This window comes from Gorilla gorilla, chromosome 1 (genome assembly GCF_029281585.2).
Source record: "Gorilla gorilla gorilla isolate KB3781 chromosome 1, NHGRI_mGorGor1-v2.1_pri, whole genome shotgun sequence".
Taxonomy (NCBI): domain Eukaryota; kingdom Metazoa; phylum Chordata; class Mammalia; order Primates; family Hominidae; genus Gorilla; species Gorilla gorilla.
The window spans coordinates 126,425,755-126,451,733 of record NC_073224.2 but is presented as its reverse complement, the minus strand read 5'-3'; the positions used below and the strand labels follow the sequence as shown (position 1 = coordinate 126,451,733).

The following is a 25,979-nucleotide window of genomic DNA, read 5'->3' as shown; positions in this document are numbered from 1 at the left end:
CCCAATCTATCTATTTGACTGCTGGTTGAAACCGAATAACTAGCTGGCTACTTCTTTCTACGTAAGGCTACAGTGACAGCCGAAATTGCTGCCTTTCCATCTGCCGACTTGTGACATAGGGCTTGTTCTTTGTCTTAATATGTTACTTAGATATTCTATTCCACCTTCTGTCATTAGGATGTATGATTACACTGTCCTTGCTTCTGTTTGCCTGCCCTGGCATCCTGCTCTCACCATGGTGGGGGTCTTAAAGTATTACTGTCCCCTTTTTCATTCTGCCCTGTCTCTTTTCACACCCCACCTCCACTTCCCCCACAAATTTCTTATTCCTGTTACTTGATAACTTCTAAATATGAATAGTTTCTACTTCTTAACCAAGATAAGGCCCTCTTCCCAGGACCTCACTTTTGAGCAGCTTGTTTCTTGGCATGTTTCTGTGTAATATCAGTCTGTTTATAATTTAAGAAACTTGCTTCAAATAAATTTTTAGAGTTAAGACCCATCTCACAGTTACGCAGCTTCAGATCTCTCTCCCATAGAGTACCTTAACTAGAGGAAATGAAGATATCCTTTCACATCTTGTTTACTGAGGTCTTTTAAAATATATTAACCTTGAAGTTTTTGGCACTGTCTGTTAATGGTGAGTGAAAGAGGCCAGCACATCTCCAATAAAGGTTTTTCAAGTTCATAGGGTTAACTTTAAGTATCACACACAGCTATAATCTGTAGGCTGGGTTTCACTGTGTAATACTTCAGAGACAGTTTTGGGTTGTGTGGGCCCCCTACCCGAACCCTGCCAACCTCATGGTGTTTCCTGTAATTCATTAAATTGCCGATTGCTCCATTTATCTGCCAGAACCCACCCACTTCCAGGGTTTGCCTTTTCCTTCCTATTCCTTGTGAATGTAAAGTCTAAGTCTTAGAAAATTCCAATCTCAAATAAATTGTACTTGGTGTTCCTCTAAACATTAATGATATTGTTTAGAAAACATTTAAACAGAGAGTCTATTTGTTCATTGCTGATGTTAGGCCTTATACTTGTCTAGCAAATTTTAAGCTCCTTAAGGGCAGTGGACTACATCTTACATAGTCACATCTCTGTTCCCATGTCATTACTCATGTTGCTTATAATATACAGTACCCAGCAAACATTAAGTATTCAAACCATTCAAAGCCTGGGCCCTGCAAATCATGCACAAGTCCAGAAAACTTTCCCAGATTTCTCCAATAGTATTTTGGTTGTTTAACCCTGATAACACAGAGATGTGTTGTGTTGTTTGTTTTTTGCTACGTTGTGTATATTTGATGTTAGACCAAACCTCTCCTGGTTTATCGACTTTATAACATTTGTTAGTTTAAAATAAACAATAATACCGATTACTTATCATTTCTGTTAGAATTTGCATGTTTATTAATTGTTTAAAATGATAGATTCAGGATTCAGATTTCTTGCATTCTTCATTCCATTCTAGTGTTTCTCAAACTTTTTGGACAGTAACACATATTAAAAAGTAGACTTTGCATTGTGACCCAGGGTACACACCTATATTCTTATGCTAGAAGAAAAGTTCCTCAAAATGCATCTTCTAACATTCAGTGCTCTGCAGTGTTTTTTATTCTGTTTTGTTTCATTTTTAAGTTACTGATCAAGACCTACTAAATTGAAATTCATTCCTACAAAGTCCTGGGGATGTATTTCTGTATTACTCAATCAGCTAACATAGTCAGCACTTAACTATATATAACACTTATTGTTCTTCACTACTTAATTAGCTTTGTGACCTTGGGAAAGTCACGTGTTTGATATTCAGTTTTTCTATAAAATGAAGATAATAGTGATGTTTACTTCATGGGGAATGCTGTTAGGAATAGATTAGATATGTAAAAAGCACACTGTTTCGCAGGCAATAAACGCTCGAGTGTTAACGTCTCTGTAGTTTTTGCTGTCATTATTGTTAAAAATACTTTGATTTGACCTTCCTATCTGTTTTGGAAATACTGTATGTAAAACATATACTACATATAACTTGTTTCCTTATAACTTTTATTATATATATTTACATTTTACATTGTTTAACTGGTGGTATAATTTGGATATAGTGAAATGCACAGATCTTAAACATTTCAATTCAGTGTGTTTTTACAGATGCACACGTCCACATAACCCACACTCCTATCAAGACACAGAACATTCTTATCACACCAGGATCTTGTGCCCCTTCCCAGTCAATCATCCCCCTGTCCCCAGAGGAAACCACTCTTCTGATTTTTTGTTCACCATAGTTCGGTTTTGTTTATTCCACAACTTCATCTAAACAAAGTCACACGGAACATACTCTTTTATGCCTGGCCTCTTTTTTTTGTTCAGTATGATGTTCAGGTTCATCAGTGTCACTGTATGTATCAGCACTTTGTTCCTTTTTATTGCTGTCTAGTATTCCATTTTATAAATGCACCACATTCTGTTTATTCTCCTGTTGATCGATATCTGATTATTTCTAGTTTGGGGCTATTATGAATAAAGCTGCTATAGCAACTTTATTGTATGAAACTCTTTTGTAGAAATGTGTTTTCATATCTTTTGGATTAATATTTAGTACTTACAAGTAGAATTACAGGTAGGATTTGTCTAACTTTATGAGAAATTTCCAGATCAGTTTCCAAAGTAACTGTACTATTTTATACTCTCACTAGCAATGTGTGAGTGTTCTACTTACTCTACGTTCCTTCCAACATTTGATGTTGTCAGTCTGTCATATTAGCCATTCTAGTGGCTGTATAGTGGTATCTTTTTATTTTTTTAACTTACACCTCCCTGATCCCTAATGACTTAGGCACTTCTTCATATGCTTTTGCCTATTGCAGTTTTCTCTTTAGGTCTGTGATGCATTTTTATTTTTGTATATGGTATAAGGTATGCATCTTCTCATTGTATTTTCAGAAATGTATGGTCTCCTGAAAAAAGAGATTAGGATCTAATGTATCATTTAAAATAATACTTTTTTCAACTGGAACAAATGTACCACTTTGGTGATGATACTGATAATGGGGGCGGCTGTGCCTGTGTGGGGCAGGGGATATATGAGAGATCTCTGTACCTTCTGCTGCATTTTGCAGTGAACCCAAAAGTGCTCTAAAAAATAATGTTTTTTGGTTTTTGTTTTATTTTGTTTTGAGACAGTGTCTCACTCTGTCGCCCAGGCTGGAGTGCAGTGGCACGATCTCAGCTCACTGCAGCCTCTGCCTCCCAGGTTCAAGCAATTCTCCTGCCTCAGCCTCCCAAGTGGGGACTACAGGCATGTGCCGCCATGCCTGGCTAATTTTTATATTTTTAGTAGAAACAGAGTTTCACCATGTTGGCCAGACTGGTCTCAAACTCCTGACTTCAGGTGATCTTCCCGCCTCGGCCAAAAATAAATTATTTTTAAATTATACTTTAAAATTCTTAATTTATATTCAGAGCATTCTCCCTTTATCAGTTCATTAATCTGTTCAGTACTTGTTGAATTCCTAAACACATTTTCTTCCCCACCTCAAAAAGTTACTCTTGTGGACTCAGTCCAGAATGTACATATAACTTGTTTCAACCACCTACCTACACTGAACAAGTAAGAACAAAAAGAAAAAAAATCTCAACACATTTGATTTCAGTTTCATTAGAACATTTCACAGGACTCTGGAATTTGAATGTTGAAGCAGCTACATTATTCTGTTTACTCATATTCTTTTTTTTTTCTTTTAAGAGAGTCTCGCTCTGTCGCCCAGGCTGGAGTGCAGTGGAGCAATCTCAGCTCTCTATAACCTCTGCCTCCCAGGTTCAAGCAATTCTCCTGCCTCAGCCTCCCAAGTAGCTGGGATTACAGGCGCCCACCACGACACCCAGCTAATTTTTGTATTTTTAGTAGAGACGGGGTTTCACCATGTTGGCCAGGCTGCTCTCGAACTTCTGACCTCAGGTGATCACCTGCCTCGGCCTCTCAAAGTGCTGGTATTACAGACATGAGCCACTGCGCCCAGCCTGTTTACTCATATTCTTATGCTATCAGCAAGCAGCCTGTGGGCTAGAAGTGCCACACTTATACCTATTTATACTAAACTATTTTTAGTCTTGAATAGAATTTAGTACACTTTAGTCAAATAATAATAAATGGTCATCTGTCCTTATGTAAATAATTGCTTTTATAAATATTTATGGTTGCAGGTTGACTCCAGAGGGAATATTTGAAGTTCATTCTATTTCACAGTTAGTTAAAATATTTTTGAGACAGAGTCTCACTCTATCACTGAGGCTGGAGTGCAGTGGTGCGATCTTGGCTCACTGCAACCTTTCCCTCCCAGGTTCAAGTGATTCTCGTGCCTCAGCCTCCTGAGTAGCTGGGATTACAGGCGTGCGCCACCATGCCCAACTAATTTTTGTATTTTTAGTAGAAATGGGGTTTCACCATGTTGGCCAGGCTGGTCTTGAGCTCCTCACCTGAAGTGATCTGCCCACCTTGGCCTCCCAAAGTGCTGGGATTACAGGTGTGAGTCACCACACCTGGCTAATTTTTGTATTTTCAGTAGAGATGGGGTTGCACCACATTGGCCAGGCTGTTCTTGAACTCCTGACCTCAAGTGATCTGCCTGCCTTGGCCTCCCAAAGTGCTGGTATTATAGCTGTGAGCCACTGCACCTGGCATGAAATATTTTTAAATCATAACAATTTTCTCTCTTTACTGTCATGTTAAATTTTTGTACTGTTTTCCAAAAAACAAAGTTTAATTTAAATGTGGCTAAATCAGCTCTTTTATTAGTATCAAACATTAAAATCTAGTTCTCGTTCAGCAATTATAAAGGAACTTCCAGAACAAGGGTTTTCTTATAATATTGTTGTCATCTTTATCCAGAATGTTTGCTTTATTTCCAGTTGCTCAGGTTGCTATAAACTACTTATAGTTTATCTATAGTGTGAATTACTTGACAATAAATAGATTCAGTGTGCATGTGATAATGATTCCTTTTAACATGCTTTTGGTAGCATTAACCAAATACTTGGAATCATATTGTTGTTCTGGTCCCTGGCATGAAGTATTCGGATTTCTTTGAAGACCTATGATGTTCACATTGCTGATTACTTTTTAAAATATCACTTCAGAATTGTCTCTTTAGTGGCAAAAATACATCCTAATCCAGTTATGGTACCAGCCTGAGTCTTGAAAATAAAACCTTATAGTTGAATATAAACTTCCAATTAAATGAGCCTTAATTCTTCACCATTGGATTTTGAACGATTTTTCATGTTGGTGCCAAAGAATAAAAAGAAATTGATTTCCTACTTTAAGATTGGAATATACACACACACTATACTGGGAAGTGGGGAGGAGATGACTACTTCATATTTCCTTTTGAAGTTAGGAATAACACAGCTGAAACTTTTGGAGAGCAAGTATGGCCGACTCTAAGAAGATTATGTGATTTGATTTTAAGCTTTCAGTAGTGGTGTGTTTCATTCAGCCTGTGATAATAAAAATAAATGAGTAATAGATGACTAGTGTGCTCTGGCTGCTGTGATAATACCCTCTATTATTGAATCTGTCTAACCAGCCAGTTATTTTTCTGCTGTCTGAAATTAAAGACCATCATGTTTTCTGACAATGTAGGAATTTCTGTTCAGTTAAAGTGTGTGTTGTTATTGAATTAAAAATAATAAAATTGAATTTACTTTATTTTTATTACTAAACCCCCCCCAAACTCAAATCTAAGATCATTTAAAATTTCTTATAAAATAACTGAAATATCATTAATATATTACAACTCAGCTTTGATAGTTTTGAATATAGGTGTTTGGTCTTTAAATTTTGACCCGAGATATAAATGATAGTGGTAGCACATCTAGTCATTGACCTTGTAGCCAGCCTCCAAGGTGGCTCCCAGTGATCTCTACCCCCTGATATTCACACCCTTGGGTAGTCTGCCCCCAAATTTACCAGAGTTGGTCTGTGTGACTGATAGAATACATCAGAAATGATGTGTCACTTCCAAGATTAGGTTATAAAAGACATTGGGACTTCCATCTTGGTCTCTGTCTCTTTTATGGGGCTGAGGGTCACTTGCTGTGTGGGAAGCTGGCACTTGTAAGGAGCCAAGGCCTACGCCAACAGTCATGTGAGTAAGTAAGCATGGAAGTGGGTCCACCAGTCCCAGTCATGGCTTCAGATGACTACAGCCCTGACCAACAGTTTGATTGCAACCTCATGAGACCCTGAGCCAGAACCACCCAGCTAAGCCCCTCCCAGATTCCTGACCCTCCAAAACTGTGAGATTTTTTTTTAATGTTTATTATTTAGGCTGCCTACTTTGGGGGTGATTGGTATGCAGGAATAGATCATCATTACACACCCCCATTAAATCTCTTCATTCTTCAAATCTTAATATCTGTTTTGGGTTTTTTTTAATTATTTATACTGTTAAACCTGTAATCCATATAGTTCACCTGACTGAATCATTAAGCTGATTGAAAAATACCATATTCTGTCTCCCATGTTCCAGTCCAGTGTTTGATATAATAAATATAGACTTTGAATTCACCTTTCCTATATTTGACCCCATATTAGAATGTACTTAAGAGAATTGCTCTCTGACAAGGAGTCTTCTTTAGGTTATTCCACAGATCCTTTTCCTTTACAGGCAAAGCCTCCTGTATTATACAACTTGTAATTACTATGCAAGTGATTATGGAATTACTATGAAGTACTACAAGAGAAAGCAGACAGCCAAACAACTGTTCTCAGGCTGAGACCTCACCAGAGAAGCTCTTTGTCTATTACTCATAACTCTGTGGTGCTTATTAATTATACAGGGTAATCACAGTGTGGGTTTTAAAAGTCATATTTTGGGGATTAGTTAACTATATACTACTCAAACCAGAGAGACAGCTTCTCAGCAGATCTGATGTCAAGGTCATGAATTGTAGTCCCAGCTCCTACTCCTCCATCCCACTTTCTCCATGGTGCTCTGAAAAGGAAAAGGTTGTTAAAAGTATTTGGGTTTACTTTTTCTATTTCCTTTTTTGCCCTACTAAACCAACAGTACCAATAATTATTCCTTTACCGTCACTAACCATACTGAAATGGCTATCATGAATAAGAAATGTGACAGTTAGAAAAGTAGTATTTCAGCTGCATAAAGAGATTATTTTTTCTTTTGCTTCTTTTTCTAAACTTTTCTATTTTTCTAAACATGGCCTAAAAAAGTGGAAAAAAAAAAAAAACATAGCTGGGTGAGGTGGTATGTGCCTTTAGTCCCAGCTACTCAAGAGGCTGAGGTGGAAGGATCACTTGAGCCCAGGAGGTCAAGGCTGCAGTGAGCTGTGATCACACCATTACACTGCAGCCTGATTGACAGAGCCAGACCCTGTATCAAAAAAAAAAGAAAAAAGAAAAAAAAAATTTGATACTTTCAGTGAGTTACAGGTAATCGATTTCAGGTTTTTATAGCTGAATTTAAAGAAACATGGTAAAAGGGAAACATTGATGAGTCCCATGTTGTTTGGCACTGTTGCTTTTAAAATACAACTAGCTTTTTGGTTTTACTTTCAGTATGTTTTATTTATTTATGTATTTTTAGAAACAGGTTCTTCTTCTGTTAACCAGGCTGGAATGTAGTGGTATAATCAGAGCTCATAGCAGCCTAGATCCTAGGCTCAACCAATCCTCCTGCTTCAGCATCCCAAGTAGCTGGGGCTACAGGCACATGCCGTCATGCCCAGCTAATTTTTTGTTTTTTATAGAGACAAGGTCTCCCTATTTTGCCCAGTTTGGTCTTAAACTCCTGGGCTCAAGTGATTCTCCTGCCTCTGCCTCCCAAAGTGCTGGGATTACAGACATGAGATGCTGCGGCCGGCCATTCACCATGTTTTAAAATAAGAAGAAGAATGGCTGGTTCTGGAGCTGATCTTTTCTTTCTCCATCCTAAATGGACTGGAGGTTATTTTGAAATTTTACTGTGAATTTCCTTTTTAACTTGGAGCTGAAAAAAGTAGGGTTTCAGCCGGGCTCAGTGGCTCACGCCTGTAATCCCAGCACTTTGGGAGGCCAAGGCGGGTGGATCACGAGGTCGGGAGATCGAGACCATCCTGGCTAACATGGTGAAACCCCGTCTCTATTAAAAATACAAAAATTAGCCAGGCGTGGTGGTGGGCACCTGTAGTCCCAGCTACTTGGGAGGCTGAGGCAGGAGAATGGCGTGAACCCGAGAGGTGGAGCTTGCAGTGAGCCAAGATTGTGCCACTGCTCTCCCGCCTGGGCGACAGAGCGAGACTCCATCTCAAAAAAAAAAAAAAAAAAAGTAGAGTTTTATCTTAGACTCTGTGTTTTATACCTCCCCCACTTTTAATTCACACACACACACACACACACACACACACACACAATAAGGCTAGAAAGATAGTTATTAGTAACTTAAGGAAATGGATTTCTCTCTTCATATTTCCAGTATACAAATAGCATCCAAATACTCCAGTAATGTCATAAAGTAAGATGGCTGCAGTCAAGCCAGAAGTAAAACCCAGAATTTCTAACTGCTTTGAACATTTGCCAGCTGATGAGAACGTAAAATTTTACCATAAGGCTAAGTGATTCCTGGGGCCTAAATTGGACAGTCAATGAAGAAGAAATCTTCAGATTTTCAGCACTGAAATACTTCTGTGTTAAAAAAAACCCCATGTTTGCTTTATTTTCTTAAACATTCCTTTAAATTAAAGCATAGCCAATGAATTGCAAATTTCCCTTTCTTTTTAAACAGGCTACTATTCGTGGATGGCAGTGCTAAGAAAACATGACTACTGATTAAATAGTTTTTTAAAATGGATAAATAATAGTAGTTTTCATAACCAGATTTAATTTGAAAGCTTAAATTATATAGTACTTTGCTGTGACTTTTTAGTTTCTTCAACCCTGTGTTAACACTTCATTTTTCATTGTAAAATATCTCAAGAAACTTAAATATCTGTGTAATAAGTAAAAAGTAATGTACATGTAATGTATGATGCTCATATGGAGTTCTTCAAGCTCTTCCTACAGAGATAAGGAAAGAGGGAAGCCTAGGAATATCTTTCCACCCACTTCCTGATCCTTATACTCCCAACTGGGTACCCAGGGCTAACGCCCTTGACCAGACTCCAAGCACCAGCTTGCATCCCTTTCTTACATGCTCATCCCCAAGGCTCATCAAGCCTTGAAAGAGACAGAAAAGAGAATGGAAAGTAACAACCAGAGAGACAAGAAGAGGGGGTGGAATTTGGCAGCAGGTGGAAGAGGTTTTGTCTGCATGTCTGGTTATGAAGTGCCTCCATCCTCCTTGACCCGTCAACAACTGAGTAATGGTTCATATGTACAGATCACAAGTAGTCCTAGATTGTAATGTGATCCTGCTTATATTTTGCATACTTTATATATCTGCTGGCATTTTGTTAGGTCTCTAAATATATAAACTCATAAAATTATCATACTTAACATGTTTTAGAAATGCTAGTGCCATAACATGGAAAAAAATAAGATGTACCTGCTGGTAATATAAGCATTCATAAGCAGATATAAGCAGATATAAGCAGAGTCAGTAAGCACAGAGGTTAAGGACACAGACTTTGGGGCCAGGCTGCCTGGGTTTAAATCCCAATTCAGACAGCTTGCTAGATGAGTAACCAGGAATAGTTTTCTCATCAGCAAAATCGAGATGATAGCACTACCTTACAGGGTTGTAAATTTTAAACAAGTTAATCTGACTATAAATATTTAAAACAATGTCTAATACATAGTGCTTTATAAGTATTTTTTCTTGTTAATATACCATGCCACCTTTCTAATGCTGTTTCTTTAGATGGCTCAATCTGACTTGTAATTAGTAGGTTACATTTATACTAATACCACAACCTTTAATGTATAACCACTGGATAGCAAATCCCCCTTCCTCAGTAGTTTTAAAAAGCAAGATGCTTATTTTTTTTCCTCTTTCCCAGGCCCAACACAGAGATACTTTCATTGAAGAACGCTATGGAAAATATAACATCAGTGATCCTTTAATGGCTCTACAGAGAGATTTTGAAACACTGAAGGAGAAAAATGATGGCGAAAAGCAGCCAGTCTGCACAAACCCACTCTCTATTCTTAAGGTTGTGATGAAGCAGTGCAAGAATATGCAGGAGCGCATGCTGTCCCAGCTGGCTGCTGCTGAGAGCAGGCACCGAAAGGTAGGTTCACCTCAGTTGATGTGTAAATCTTTGTGAAGTCTTTATAAATTATGCCTGATACTTTCTTGTCAGCTGCCAGTTTTTCACAGTAATTCAATTGGGACATCTCACGGGTATCAAAAAGCCCCTTAGTTTATGTAAGAGCCAGGAGATAGAAAAGAAAACACAGCTTATTGCAAATGTTAAGTTTAGAGAACGTGCCAGACACGTTATTTAAGACAGCATTTCTTCTTGATATGTCACTCCAAAACACTTTGTATGTTTTTTCAGTTCTTGATCATTCAAACTTTGGGGTTTGGCCAAGCTTGTAGCTGACGGGAGTGTTCTCTATTTGCTTACTTAAGAGATAAATAAAAAGATTAACAGGTATTTGAGGCATGCTGTATCCAAGGGAGAGAAAGAATTTACCTGAGGATAAACACAAGCCAATAGATTATTTTCATTTATTCCTATTATTCCTAGTTTTGAGTTTCATTGCATTTTGTTGCTCATGAAACCATAAACAGTCCCTGGGTTTATTTACCTTAAAGGTATTCTACTCTATTAGTGAGGTGTGTGTGTGTGTGTGTGTGTGTGTGTGTGTGTGTGTTTCCATATTTAACAAGCCCTAAAATAGGAAGGCAAACCTTACAGTTATTTACAGTATTTACCTTAAAGCTGTTCTACCCTATTAGTAAAGAGTGTGTGTGTGTGTGTTTCCATTTCTAACAAGCCCTAAGAAGGCAAACCTGTGCTTTCCTCTGCTTCATCTTACTGGAATTCTAGTGCTTGTGAATTTATTCACCAACTTGTCATCTTGTCATTTACTCCTCAAATTTGGCCTGTAAAAGATGCTTGGCTACAATCTTCATTTTTAAAACACTGTCAGTTTAGATTTATGCCAGCAAGGCAGTTGTCAGTGCATTTGGTAGGAAACATTTTCATCTGAAAAATAGGGTTAGCAGCTGCAAAATTTGGTGGACCTTACTTTTATGGTTACCAGCATTAGAGCCATCTGCTTAAATTGCATCTGATACATTTTCTAGGCTCTGGATCTTGCCCGTGATCTTTTCTTTCCCTTTACAGAAGCCAAATGAAAGGCCAGAGTGGAACTTCTTAACCATGGATAGGCCTCAGATGTTCCACAGTCCCCCAGAAAATAGACAGAATGTTCAGAGTTTGTGCATTTTTGTAGGAAATGTATTTTTTCCATAGCTTTAATCAGATTCTCCAAGTTACCCAAGACCCAAAAATGTTTATAAACCTCTGGTTAGAATGAAGTAATCTGAAAACATTTACACTCCAATTTAAAAGGTATCAGTGGGTGGGAGTTAGTTGCCTAAATTGGGTGGAGGGGGGGCTTTTACATAATCCTCTAAAAATCTTCACAACATTCTTGTTTAATAGGCAGGCTTTATTTCCACTTCATCCATGAGGTGACTGAGTTGTGTTGAAGCTAGTTGGGCTAGCTTTCATGCCCATGAAAGGTGTACTAGGGACAGTTTGTGTCTCTAGGTGATTGGAGAGAGGAAGAAGTTAAAAATAATTCAAAATTTCTTAATACTATATTGCAGTGCTAAATGTTTTAAGTGAATATTAAATTTTTGAAACAAAGTACCTATCTATTCTTTTTTTTTTTTTTTTTTTGAGGTGAAGTCTCACTCTGTCACCCAGGCTGGAGTGCAGTGGTACAATCTTGGCTCACTGCAACCACTGCCTCCCAGGTTCAAGTTTAAGTGGTTTATCAAAGTAGAAGACTGACTTTGTTAGAAATCAAACAGCACCTAGAGGCTTATAATTAGGGTGCTCATAGTCTCAGCTTATGCCTGTCACCTTGGCTTAGTTATTAACCATATTCCCTTTGACTGTCAGAAATGTTCTGGTTTGAATAATAAATTACATGGTCATTGTACTTACAATGAAAAACAGAGTTTTCTATTCCACCTCTTCTCATTCCCCATCCTCCCCAGTATTCACAGGCAACCAGTTTTTTCTTTTAGCCATTCACTTTGGTAGCTAACCTCCATATTTCTAAATACTGCACTGTTCTCTCTTGCTTTATCAATTTTAGACATTTATATTACTTTCTTTTATATAGGTGCAGATTTAGTTATCTTACACCCCGCCTCCCTTTCCTCTCCTTAACCCTTACCCAGAACAAATTTAATCCTCTTTTCCCACCACCATTCTCTGTCACATCTACTATTCCCAAATCCTGGGCCTGTCACACTCAAGAAATAGTGTGACAGGCTCAGGATTTGGGAATAGTAGATGTGACAGAGGCCAGATGCTGATGGTCTGTGTGCAGGAATCAGGGTGAAGGGACAAATAATTCTGAAAATACAGGCTTTGAAGGCCAGACACAGTGACTCATGCCTGTAATCCCAGCACTTTGGGAGGCCAAGACAGGCAGATCACTTGAGGTCAGGAGTTCGAGGCCAGGCCAGCCAACATGGTGAAACCCCATCTCTGCTAAAAATAGAAAAATTAGCCAGGCATGGTGGCGTTCCTGTAATCCCAGCTACTCGGGAGGCTGAGGCAGGAGAATAGCTTGAGCCCAGGAGGTGGAGGTTGCAGTGAGCTGAGATCACACCACTGTAATCCAGCTTGGGTGACAGAGCAAGACTCTGTCTCAAAAAAAAAAAAAAAACACAAAACAAACAAACAAAAAAACAGGCTTTGAGCCAGTTCTCCTGTTTTCTATTCTACATTTCACCTCTCCTCTGCAGTACCTGCCACCTCCAGGTTCCATCTCTTTGGGGCTCTGCAAGGCAAAACAGCTTCCCTCCTTCAAACTAAAGTAGTTACCACAACTCCAGCCTCTTTTCTTCTTCAAAATATTATTAAAATTTCTTCTCTGCTAGAGTCTCTCTCATTTGTGGGGTTTTAGTCTTTTTATTCCATTTCTGTAATTTTTGAGGACTCCCGAAAGGGAGAAGATAAGACTTACCACTTTTGGCCAAAAGCATGTCTTTCTATTAAATTGAAAAATTAGACTAAAAAAAGGAAATGTGCCAAAATTTTTTTCTTTCATTTATTTTGAGAGACAGGGTCTTGCTGTGTTGCATGGGCGGGAGTACAGTGGATATTAACAGGTGCGATCATAGCACCCTATAGCCTGGAACTCTTGGGCTCCAGTGATCCACCTCAGCCTCCCTAGTATCTGGGACTACAAGCATACACCACAGCACCAGTCTCTTTTTTTTTTTTTTTGAGACAGAGTTTCACTCTTGTTGCTCAGGCTGGAGTGCAATGGCACAATCTTGGCTCACCACAACCTCCACCTACTGGGTTCAAGCGATTCTCCTGCCTCAGCCTCCCGAGTAGCTGGGATTACAGGCATGTGCCACCATGCCTGGCTAATTTTGTATTTTTAGTAGAGACAGGGTTTCTCCATGTTGGTCAGGCTGGTCTCGAACTCCCAACCTCAGGTGATCCACCTGCTTTGGCCTCCCAAAGTGCTGAGATTACAGGCATGAGCCACTCCTGGCCTCTTTTTTTTTTTTTTTTTTTGAGACAAACTCTCACTCCGTTGCCTGGGCTGGAGTGCAACGGCATAATCATGGCTCACTGCAACCTCGACCTCCCTGGGCTGAGGTGATCCTTCCACCTCAGCCTCCTGAGTAGCTGGGACTACATGCACACCTCACCATGCCTGGCTAATTTTTGTATTTTTTTGTAGAAATGGGGTTTTGGGTTGGGCACAGTGGGTCACACCTGTAATCCCATCACTTTGGGAAGCTGAGGCAGAAGGACCACTTGAGTCCAGGTGTTTGAGACCAGCCTGGGCAACATGGCGACACCCCATTTCTACAAAAAATCAGCAGGCCATAGTGGTGTATGCCTGTAGTCTCAGCTGCTCAGGAGGCTGAGGTGGGAGGATCACTTGAGCCTAGGAGGCAAAGATTGCAGTGAGCCAAGATGATGCCACTGCATTTCAGCTTGGGTGAGAGTAAGACCCTGTCTCCCCAAAAGGAAGGAAGGGGGAGGGGGAGGGGGAGGGAGAGGGAGAAAGAAATGGCTGGTCTCAAACTCCTGGGCTCAAGCAATCCTCCTGCCTCTGCCTCCCAAAAGTGCTGGGATTACAGGCATGAGCTCATTTTTATTTTTATAGACAGGTTTCGTGTCCCAGAAAATTTACTCTCTTCACTCATAAAAATTTTTAGTGAGAAGACTAAGAAATGGCCTTTGGGACAAGAGTGCTCTACCCTGGAGGTCTGGGCCAAGGCACTTCTGAAGCATGAGCAGAAGCTACTAAGCAATCAGAATATTTGCAGTTGTAGATGGATTATGTGAAAAATGTCTCTTTAAATTTGTATTCTTGGCCATGTGTGATGGTTCACACCTGTAATCCCAGCATTTTGGGAGGCTGAGGCGGATGGATCACTTGAGCCCAGGAGTTCGAGACCAGCCTGGGCAAGATGGCAAAACCCCATCTCTACAAAAAATACTAAAATCAGCTGGGCGTGGTGGCGCACACCTGTAGTCCCAGCTACTCGGGAGGCTGAGAGGTGGGAGAATTGCTTGAGCTCGGGAGGCTGAGGCAGCAGTGAGCCATGATTGCACAACTACAGTCCAGCCTGGGTGACAAAGCAAGACCCTGTCTCGAAAAATAAATATATTTGTCTTCTCCTTAAAATTGGGCTTAATCCTTTGGCACCAGGATAAGTGAAATAGGGGTAGGCAAGTTAAATAAAAGGGCTTATGAAAAATCTCCATTTAAGGTCTGTATATTTGAGCCTTTTTACATGCAGTAGGAAGTCAAGAGAGTCTATCCACCTCTTATCTAACTATATAAAAATGTATATTATTAGTTAAACAAGGCACACTTAGAATGTCACCTATTTGAAATGTTGAATTTCAGGCTCCTTCTTTGGTGCCTCTGGTGATTTGAGCATTGAGAAGAAAATCTCAGGTTTCAGGTTTCTGTGGTCCTGTCTTGCTCCATCACCTACACCTGGCCCCTAGTAACACCAAACTGCCTGCAGTTTCTTGGAATTTCTGTTAATTCTCGACACCTCCTCAACCACTCTAGCTAATTAGTTGCTCTCTTCTCTCTGTTTGCATATCATTCTCTACATACTTCAAGTAAAGTAAGTATCTTACTGTTTAACACAGAGCTTTCATGTCTTTCACTGTAAGGCAGTGTGCTCCTTGATAGCCCTTGCTGGGTTTCATTTATTCATTTGTTTGTTTGATCTCTGGAACTATCTAAGGTGCCTGATATGGCACTTATTATTGGTTGTATTAATAAATGTGACTCCTTGATATTTGAAAATAAAATTTAAAAAATTCTTTAAAGGTGATCCTAGACCTTGAGGAAGAAAGGCAGCGGCATGCACAGGATACGGCTGAAGGAGATGATGTCACCTACATGCTAGAGAAGGAAAGAGAGAGGCTGACTCAACAGGTAATTAAGGTAGAGGGATTCACAGTAGCATCTGCCTGGAACTGCATTTCCCAAAGATTATTCTGCAGGATGCCAACTGGTGTTGTTCAGAAAAGGGGCTTTGTGGTCAAATAAGTTTAGGAACTACTGGATTAAGCAAAGTTAAACAGGTTTCTAACTGTGTTAGGATCTTTAGTATGCAGAAGCACATTGTGAGTCTTCAAGAACAAGATAGGGTATTCTGTGTTTAGCAAATCCATGGTTTTATAAAATCTTTTATTGGCATAGATCCCTCACTGTGGGATTATTATTGTTCCGTAGAACACTCTTTGGGGAATGGTAACTTAGTGCTTGTAGCTCTCAAACTTTTGACTTAGAACCCCCAGTAAGAAGTGACATTTTATGTCACAACCCAGTATATGTAGACATACACAGTTACGCCTGAAACAAAAATCTCATGAAATCATATATAACCCCTACTGCTACAGTGCACATTGATGCTTTCTGTTTATATACTTTTTTTAAATTCTAGTCGTGGCTCAGTTTGTTTCCCCATCCATTAATGGATCTCAGAGTTTGAAAAACACTGAGTTTCTTCAACCCTTTCCCTCTCACGCAGAGTCTCTGCCTCAAATAGGGTTGGGAAGACAATTAAAACAGACTATATTTGTGTAAAAAATATGATTCAGGCTGGGCACAGTGGTTCACGCCTGTAATCCCAGCACTTTTGGAGGCCTAGGTGGGCGGATCACCTAAGGTCAGGAGTTTGAGACCAGCCTGACCAACATGGAGAAACCCTGTCTCTACTAAAAATACAAAATTAAGCGGGTGTGGTGGCGCGTGACTGATCCCAGCTACTCGGGAGGCTGAGGCAGGAGAATCGTTTGAACCCAGGAGGCGGAGGTTGCAGTGAGCCAATATTGCACCATTGCACTCCAGCCTGGGAGACAAGAGTGAAACTCAGTCTCCAAAAAAAAAGTGTGATTCAAATGCAAGTATTTGTGTTTGTTTGTTTCTGAGACCCAAGAAAATTATTGCTGAAACTTTAAAATGTTTGTTTTCAGCAACATTCATCACAAAATGTGGTTGATACAGCTTTCTGTTATCTTGTTTTGATTGGTTCTGATGCTCTCCACGTACGTGAAACACAAAGATACATCATATTCCCACTAATCACAGTACGGGAACTAGAAGTGCCTCCCAAATCATCAAAGAAAGATTAAATCATAGTGTGTGCATTTTTTGTGTTAGGTGTTCTAAAATTTCAGAAATACTTGATCTGAGCACTGTGATGTGCATGTTAATCCTGTATACCAGAGAACAGCTAACGAAGACAGTCTACTTGATCATAGTTTGTCAGTATGTCTCTCTTTTCTTTTTTTTTCTAGTTGGAATTTGAAAAATCCCAAGTGAAAAAGTTTGAAAAAGAACAGAAGAAGCTCTCTAGTCAGCTGGAAGAGGAGCGCTCCCGCCACAAGCAGCTCTCATCCATGCTAGTGCTTGAGTGCAAGAAAGCCACCAACAAGGCAGCCGAGGAAGGACAGAAGGCAGGAGAGCTGAGCCTGAAATTGGAGAAGGAGAAGAGCCGGGTGAGTAAACTGGAAGAAGAGTTGGCAGCTGAGAGAAAGAGAGGCTTGCAGACTGAGGCCCAGGTAGAGAAGCAGTTGTCAGAGTTTGACATCGAAAGGGAACAACTGAGAGCAAAACTGAACCGAGAAGAGAACCGGACCAAAACCCTGAAAGAAGAAATGGAAAGTTTAAAGAAGATAGTGAAGGACCTAGAGGCTTCCCACCAGCACAGTAGCCCTAATGAGCAATTGAAGAAACCAGTAACCGTGTCCAAAGGCACAGCAACTGAGCCTCTCATGCTAATGTCTGTGTTTTGCCAAACAGAGAGTTTTCCAGCAGAAAGAACCCATGGGAGCAACATAGCCAAGATGACAAACACTGGGCTGCCTGGTCCTGCCACTCCTGCTTACTCATATGCAAAAACCAATGGCCATTGTGACCCAGAGATACAAACTACCAGGGAGCTGACTGCAGGCAACAATGTAGAAAACCAAGTGCCTCCACGGGAAAAATCTGTGGCATTGGCCCAAGAGAAACCAGTGGAGAATGGTGGGTGTCCTGTGGGGATTGAGACTCCAGTCCCAATGCCCAGTCCCCTCCCTTCCAGTGGGAGCTCACTGTCTCCCAGCAGCACTGCCTCCTCCTCTCTAACATCCTCTCCTTGCTCTTCGCCGGTACTCACTAAGCGTTTATTGGGGTCATCAGCTAGCAGCCCTGGCTACCAGTCATCCTACCAAGTAGGGATCAACCAACGGTTCCATGCAGCTCGCCACAAATTTCAGTCCCAAGCAGATCAGGACCAACAAGCCAGTGGCCTACAGAGCCCTCCATCCAGGGATTTATCCCCCACCCTCATAGACAACTCTGCCGCCAAGCAGCTGGCCCGAAACACAGTCACTCAGGTGCTCTCCAGATTCACTAGCCAACAAGGGCCAATCAAGCCAGTCTCTCCCAACAGCTCTCCCTTTGGCACAGACTATCGAAATCTGGCCAACACTGCCAATCCAAGAGGTGACACAAGCCATTCACCTACTCCGGGGAAAGTGTCCAGTCCCGTGAGCCCCCTGTCTCCAGGAATCAAGTCCCCAACCATCCCCAGAGCTGAGAGAGGAAACCCTCCACCCATCCCACCCAAGAAACCTGGCCTCACCCCTTCTCCATCTGCTACCACTCCATTGACCAAAACTCATTCCCAGGCAGCCTCTTTGACCACCGCAGAAGACCTTGCCAGCAGCTGCTCTTCCAATACTGTTGTAGCAAATGGTAAGGATGTTGAGTTACTTTTGCCTACCAGCAGCTAGTCCCTAGGAGGGAGTCTCCACGTTTGACATTCCATCAGATTTCGTCCAAAAGCTCAGTCAGACTTCTGAGTCAGATTATGTTATTTATTTTGATAGTAGCTGAAACCATCTGTATAATACATTTAGTATATTTCACCATTTTGTATTTTTTTAAGTAGAAACTGAGTAGTTTGGATTTTTATGGCTCACATCTTTTTACTGAAGCCAGAAAGGCACCTCAAAGATGTCTCAAGCTCAGCAGTCACCGTCATGTTGTGATGAAGAAAGCGAATCACCAGGTGGTGATTTGCTATCTATTTGAGAACTAGAATCACTCAACACTCATTTTGAATTATGCAGAAGTGGTTCATGCAGATTTTTATTCCAGATGAACATGTTTTAAAAGTGCCTGAAATATGACTGCCATATGAATGTGATTCTGCAGCAAAAAACACAAAAGAGATCATTTAATTACAGAAAATGAGATCCTCTGCGAATTCTGAATGTTAAAAACCAACACTGCTTTTAATCCTCTTTTAATGTTTTAATACAAGCTTTGTGTTCTGAAACAAGGCTGCATAAGTAGAATGGGAATTCCTCTAAAGGTGGGTGTGAACTCACCACAAGTTGAGCTTTATAGAGCCCTTGAGAAACCCTCCTGAGCACTAAGCAGTTGGGGTGCTGATTTTCTTGTACTTTTGAAAAATTAAGTCACTCCCAGTTTCCTGCATAAGTTCTTGAACAGAATGAAATCACATCTCCATTCAAAAAATGTCTCAAGCATCTACTGTTGTGTAAGGAACTTCTGATTCTGATTGCTGTTACTTGAATAGGAAATGGTTACTCATTCTGTATAAAAGTTTTGCAAGAGAATGAATTTTTTATTCTGTAATCAAAAAGCAATAACTTGAAATTCACTCTTTGTAATATTATAGGTCAGAATTATACAAGTTTTACCAAATTGTTACACTTATTCTCCAAGCTGCCAGAACCTGGTATCTGTATCTGTAAAACCAAATTAACTTTTGCTTAAATGGGAAGTATACATATATCTGTATAGATACATTACCCCTTTACATGTTTAACATACACACACTTAAACACATAAATATTAGTGTGATTATATCTTTGGAGTTTGCAATATAGCATAAAGGACAAGTAGAACTGCACATTAAGATTACCTACCGAAGCAACTAGATGTGGCTGGGATGCAATCAAAGGAGGAATTTTGTCCACAGGAAGGTGAGGAAATTCCAAATGAAGCCCAGATCTTCAGTATCATAAAAAGGCAGAGCAGAGCTGGCCAGGCACAGTGGCTCATGCCTGTAATCTTATCACTTTGGGAGGCTGAGATGGGAGGATCGCTTGAGACCAGGTGTTCAAGACCAGCCTCATCAACATAGTGAGACCCCATCTCTATTAAAAAAATAAATAGGCAGAGCTAAACTAACCCCAGTGTCACAAAACTCAACTGGTCATATAAATGAATGAAACAGGCCTCTCACACAAGCGATGTAAAACAGCTGGGAGCAGTGGGAGCTGTGGCAAACTAAAGTGCCCAAGCCGCATTTAAAAAGGGCATCTGTTCAGCTCCATCTGCTTGCTGCAGTGCAAGAATGCTAAACCAGGATTACCAGTTCTTCACGTTTTTTGAAATCCAAATTTTCATGAGAAACATTCTCATTTTTAAATATCAAGAACTGATTTTAAAATGTTTAAATGATGCTGGTTAAACAAACACTTCTGCAGCTGTTTAGCTTGCAAGCTGCCAAGTTGCAACCTCTTTCATTCTAGAAAGTTCTGTCATTTTCATCATAGCAAGTCTATGCGGACAAAAGCCTCCAAACTTTCCAACTGTGTAGGCCAGTACAGCCGGCAAGGTTCATAGAATATAATGGCTATCCCCCTCTGCCAAATAAGACTATCCACAACCCAGCTCAGACACAGTGGTTATATGATTTTGTGTCCATACAGGAGAGGCCTTGGTGTCTTCACATACATTCTCTGAGCCAACATCTATCCAGCAGCCCTGACCTCCTGCTATAATTTAAGTCTATTTCCTTTTAATCTAATAAGAGCTGATAGTAAAAAGGCAGGTGATGGAAATCAGTGTGTAAATCACAATGGAGTATATTGGCAACTCCACAGCTTATAGTTTGATAAAGGCAAATACATGAAAAATAAAAATGCTACTAATGCCCCAAGGTGTCTATCAAAATGATGTAGGGGGTATCTTAAACTGTCCAAGGCAATCATGCATTGAACTTTATTCCTACGCAGAGCCAAAACGAATAGTGTTGATAAAATAGCTAAACTTTCTAAACTGGAGAGGAGGCTACAGTGCCAGAGAGTTATTGTCTCTTTTGCTTTAAATGGTAATCTTAAAAGTTGCATTGTGCTCTTCCTTTGTTTTGGGATAGATATATATAGAGAGAGATACTATAAGGAAGTTTATTTCTTAGGAAGTGCACTGAATAATGTATTTCTTTTACAGTGTAGTATGGGGGTGGGGATATGCGAAAGAAATGTGTATTTTTGCTAGTTGCCTACCTTCTGAGATAAATAAGCACAATCTTGCAATGGATCCAATAACCCAGTTAGGTATTATAGATTAGTATTTAAGTTTGCTGTAGATTGTGTGTGTGTGTGCTAAGTAAAAGTTCCATGATTCACAATTTTAGTATTAACCCATGTTGCAAAAGCTGTTACTGGCCAACAGATTGTAATGATGTGTACCATATAACACAAGCATTAACTAGGCATTAACGTTTGTAAAGCCAAATATACCATGCAGAAGTCTTCATTTTTATAGCAGACTACATTAAAACAAGTTAAATCTTGCTGTTTGGGGGGAAAATAGTCTTGTTTGTACAAAGTGAAAAATGGCACAATTTGGGCATATTTTGTTGGGAAGAGGGGGTGGTGTAGAGGGAGCACTTGACTGTGGCTTTGACAAAACAAATGAAGTCAATGAACCATCCAGGTTAGACTCCGTAAGGAAGTAAGACATTGATTTTCTTTAGAGTCTTAGAGCTGAAAAAAGCCTTTACAATAATCCAGTCTGTGATTTTTTAAACCTTTTGGTGGTTCTGGACCTTTTTGAGAATCTTAGAAAAGCCATGGAGTTTATCCCTAGAAAAATGAATATGCCTATATGCAAAATTTGGTTGATGGCTTCATGGGATCCAAAGACCCTGAAGCCATCCATGGCTCGTATTTCTGCTTAAGAAAGCATAATCTTGTTCTGCTCTCTCATTTTACAAATGATTAATGCATCCCTTTTCAACTACTCCAGCGCTGTTGCTGCTGCAATGTTAGCAAATGCAAGCCAGACAGAAACACTTGAAAATCCTTTGATGTATAAAAAATGTTCAAACAGTGTGGATGTTTATGTATCTGAAGTTTTCAGCATTTAAGCACATTAATGATCATTTCAACAAATAACTAGCATATCCAGTTTCCCTTAATAGCCTGTCAGCAGTGCTGCCTTGTCAATTTGTGTGTGTGTATGTGTGTGTGTGTGAATTCATAAGGAGTGCTTCTGATGCTTAGTCCTTGAAATGGAACTTCAACTGTCTTTCAAAACACTGGCTTCAAAATAGGATGTGTTTTCCTAATGAATCGGAAGTGGGCAATGAGCATTGTTCCACAGGAATAATTTTTAATTTAATTTCTATAAAACTAGTTGAGAAATGAGAGCCTGTCCACCCACCATTTGTGTATCAGTGGCCAATTCATTAGTAAAAATAAAGGAGGAGAAAGGAGACTGGAGTAGTGGTTCTCAAACTTTACTGTGCGTAAGTATAACCTGGGAAGCCTGCTAAAATAAAGACTTCTAGAGATTGGATCCTCAGACTAGCTGATGCAGCTAGTCTGTTTTGAGAAACAGTCCTTCGTAGCCCTTACCTGTTCTTTCACAACAACTTGCTATTTGCCTCTGACCTAAGGAAATGTCTTAAGCTCCTGAAACTGGTTTGGCAGAATGTCAGTGATATTCAGAGTCAAGAGTGCCTACTTGAGTACCAAGCACCATGCTAATGATTTCACATACATATTACCTTATTAATCCTCACACGGGTGCTGTGAGGTATTATTGTCCCCAGTGTAGTGATGAGGTAGTTGAGGGCCAGAGATCTGTGCAAGGGCCCTTAGCATATGACGGCCAGGATTTAAACCTTAGTGCTTTGTTCTTTCACTACCAGTATTTCCCAAATGAGAGTCTCTGGGGAGGAGCAGATTCCCAGGCTCCTCCCCTGGCGATTCTGATTTCAGAATCAGGCTAAGGTGGAGCTCTAGATAAATGCCTTGGTGATTCTTCAGATAGAGCAAGTTTAGAAAATGCACGCGGGACACCATGCTGCTCTACAGCCACCCCAGAAATGGATCATCAGACCTAACCAGTGCCAGGAGACCTTCATCAGGTCAGATAAATGGAACAAAAATAAAACATCATTAATTCCCCTCAAACAACATGTTTTTTAAGTATCTAAGATGAACCAGAAAGCAAGGTGCTTATTAGGGAAGACACAAGTTTAATCCTGTTCCCTGCCCTTAGGGTACTCACAATCTAGTTGGGGAAACAAAACATTAACAAAATGATATATAGTGAGTCCAGAGGCAACAGTTTGATAGAATAATGCAGGCGAGCTTTTAAAAACCATAGGGAGGGCCAGGCGCGGTGGCTCATGCCTGTAATCCCAGCACTTTGGGAGGCCGAGGCGGGTGGATCACGAGGTCAGGAGATTGAGACCATCCTGGCTAACACGGTGAAACCTCGTCTCTACTAAAAATACAAAAAACTAGCCGGGTGTGGTAGCAGGCGCCTGTAGTCCCAGCTACTCGGGAGGCTGAGGCAGGAGAATGGCGTGAACTCGGGAGGCGGAGCATGCAGTGAGCCGAGATAGCGCCACTGCACTCCAGCCTGGGCGACAGAGCAAGGCTCTGTCTAAGAAAAAAAAACCATACACAGTTATTGAAGATGGTTCTGGTAAAAGCACTCTGGTAGCTCAGAGGTAACAGAGCTCTTTGTGGGCAGGAAAACATTAACTAGAAAGGGAATGAATGTCTTTTCTCCTCTCTCCAGGGCATTATTTACTTGGAGTTCTGTAACATGTCCTTGTGTTTGCTTTTTGTTTTAATTGGCTTGTCTTGATTCTAGAATAAGGTCAGAGACAGAGGCACAAGACGTCCCCAAGAGGTGAGTTCTGTTTCAGGGAGACTGACAGACACCAGTGAGTGCTTTCTTCAAGGGTTGGGGCTGACCTAAGAAGGAGCTCCCAGGCCACAGCATTCTGCAATACATTGTCCAATAATTTGTAGGGAAGATCTAGGAACATGCAAAAGGCAGTTTGAAAAAGGACCTGGTTGCCAAAATACCATATTACCCATCAATGTCCTCTCCTACCCATTTCCCTTTTTCACACCCTCTAAATCTCTATAAGCAAATGAGGGAAATGCAAACTAAGCTTTGAACAGAATCAAATGAGTCCCTCTGGGACACTTGCAGGGGACTTATCTCTTCCGAAGGATGTGACAGCAGCTTCTCCCAATAGTGGCAGCGTTTGTTTCACTGTTAGACTGGAGGAGCACAAGGAGCATACAACATGTGGCTCTGTCCACACCACTGTGAAGTTGTTGGTTCTGAGAAATTACTGGGGGGAGTGTTAAAACAAGATTGGCCTTATCTCTGGGGAGTCACCTGTTTAACCTGACAAGAATCCTGCTCATTAACTCAGTGTGTTAGACACTAGGATGTGCCACATGGGTTCCCTTTCAGGAGTGAAATTTAATTCCCTAGGTGCAGGGAATGCTGACAGTAAGTGGCCCTCAGATATAACCCCTTATAGGAATTACCTTCACTGAAAGAAAATCAGCTTGACCAAAGTCACAGCTCCTTCCATGGACAGCTCATATATTAATACAAAGACTGGGCATGGTGGCTCACACCTGTAATCCCAGCACTTTGGGAGACTGAGGCAGGTGGATCACTTGAGGTCAGGAGTTCGAGACCAGCGTGGTCAACATGGTGAAACCCCATCTCTACTAACAAAAAAAAAAGCCGGGCATCGTGGCACAGACCTATAATCCCAGCTACTTGGGAGGCTGAAGCAGGGGAATCACATGAACCCAGGAGATGGAGGTTGCAGTGAGCCAAGATTGTACCACTGCACTCCAGTCTGGGTGACAGAGCAAAACTCTATCAAAAAAATAAAAAACAACAAAAAAATACAAAGACTGATTGATGTAGAGTTTATACTAACCCTCCTGTCCCAAATTAGGAGAACTCCGAAGGTTCATCTCAGCTTCAAAACCCCCTTTAGAGTTGCCTGAGACCTTTATTGAGACTATATCGCAGATCAACTTCTCCCTCTGCCCAATCCTGCTCCCATCCTGCTTCCATGCCCTAGGTGCGGATCCCAAGGGCATTTCCAAGTAAGCCGTCTCCATCGTAATCTCCATCTCAGTCTACTCTGTTCCTTTGGTCATGATGAAGTCCTCTAAAGAAGGGAGGACACATTTTCTGAGTATTTATATAGTGCCAAGCTCTCAATCAGGTATTTTACACGTTACTTCATTTAATCAACAACTACTAAAAGAGGCAGATAATCCCTACTTGACAGATGTGATCATTAACTCCTGCTGAGACACAGTAAATTGCCCAAGGTCCTACAGCAGAGCTGAGATTCAGTGTCAGCTGGGATTCCAATCGTTGAAACCCTATTTGGCTTTCAAGTCCACTCTCTTTCTGCTGGCCACACTATAGTATCAAAACAGTAATAATACATTTGGGGAGTTTGGAATATTGACTTTTTGTCAGTCAAATACCCAAGTATAAATCCACTGATCAGCTAGCTTTCTTTGAGACCTTCAGCTAGAAACAAGATACTGAAGGAATTGGGTTTTGGTGCAGAGAAAGGAAAAGGATGATTTCCCTACACACGTGGAGTCATCAGATGTTAGAGCTAGAGCTCATCTTAGAGACCCTCATAATCGAGATGAGGAAAACGAGCCCTAGAAAGGCCAGGGGACAGGCCCAGTTGTACATGTCTAGTCCACAGCAAGTCCTGGCCTGTAGAGAAGGTCTGGCTCCCTCATCCCGCCTCAGCCAACTGCTCCTCCCTGAGCTGACCTGAAACCAGCAGTTCCTAGCCCAGCCCTGGCTGCTCCCTGGGGCACTCCTTCCCTCTCACCTGCTCTACCATGTCTGGCTTTGATCTTGTTCACCTGGGCTGCCCCATATTCCAGGCCCTGCCCTCTGCCTAGGGCTGTCTGCCTGCCACACTTGTTGCCACAAAAATCCTGTCCTCATGTCTCTGAACAGGTTTGACGGCTGGAGCAAGGGTAGGAGGGGGGAGGATGGTGGGGCTTCTCTTCCCAGGCCGTGCCTCCATCTGTGTAGAACCAGCTCTGGGAAGCACTCATCAGGCATGTCTTGCTCCTCAGGTCAGGCATGGACAAGATGCCACCAAAGTCCTGAGCATCTAGCCCCTCCCTGCTCCGGAGTCTGACTTGCCACACCTGCCTGTGGAGGCGGGAA

The 25,979-nt window shown here is 41.0% G+C and overlaps 1 protein-coding gene across 3 annotated transcripts in view; it reads left to right on the top strand.

The window, feature by feature from the left end:
- The window catches only part of CTTNBP2NL (CTTNBP2 N-terminal like), a 70,410-nt gene extending 48,197 nt beyond the window's left edge, over nt 1-22,213 (top strand). For all 3 annotated transcript variants that reach the window (XM_055354959.2, XM_031002106.3, XM_031002110.3), the window contains exons 4-6: nt 9,995-10,225; nt 15,507-15,614; nt 16,982-22,213. In XM_055354959.2, the coding sequence (XP_055210934.1) occupies nt 9,995-10,225; nt 15,507-15,614; nt 16,982-18,463 (1,821 nt within the window). In that variant the 3' untranslated portion in view covers nt 18,464-22,213. The remainder of the gene's footprint in view (nt 1-9,994; nt 10,226-15,506; nt 15,615-16,981) is intronic.
- The last annotated feature ends 3,766 nt before the right edge of the window (nt 22,214-25,979 follow it).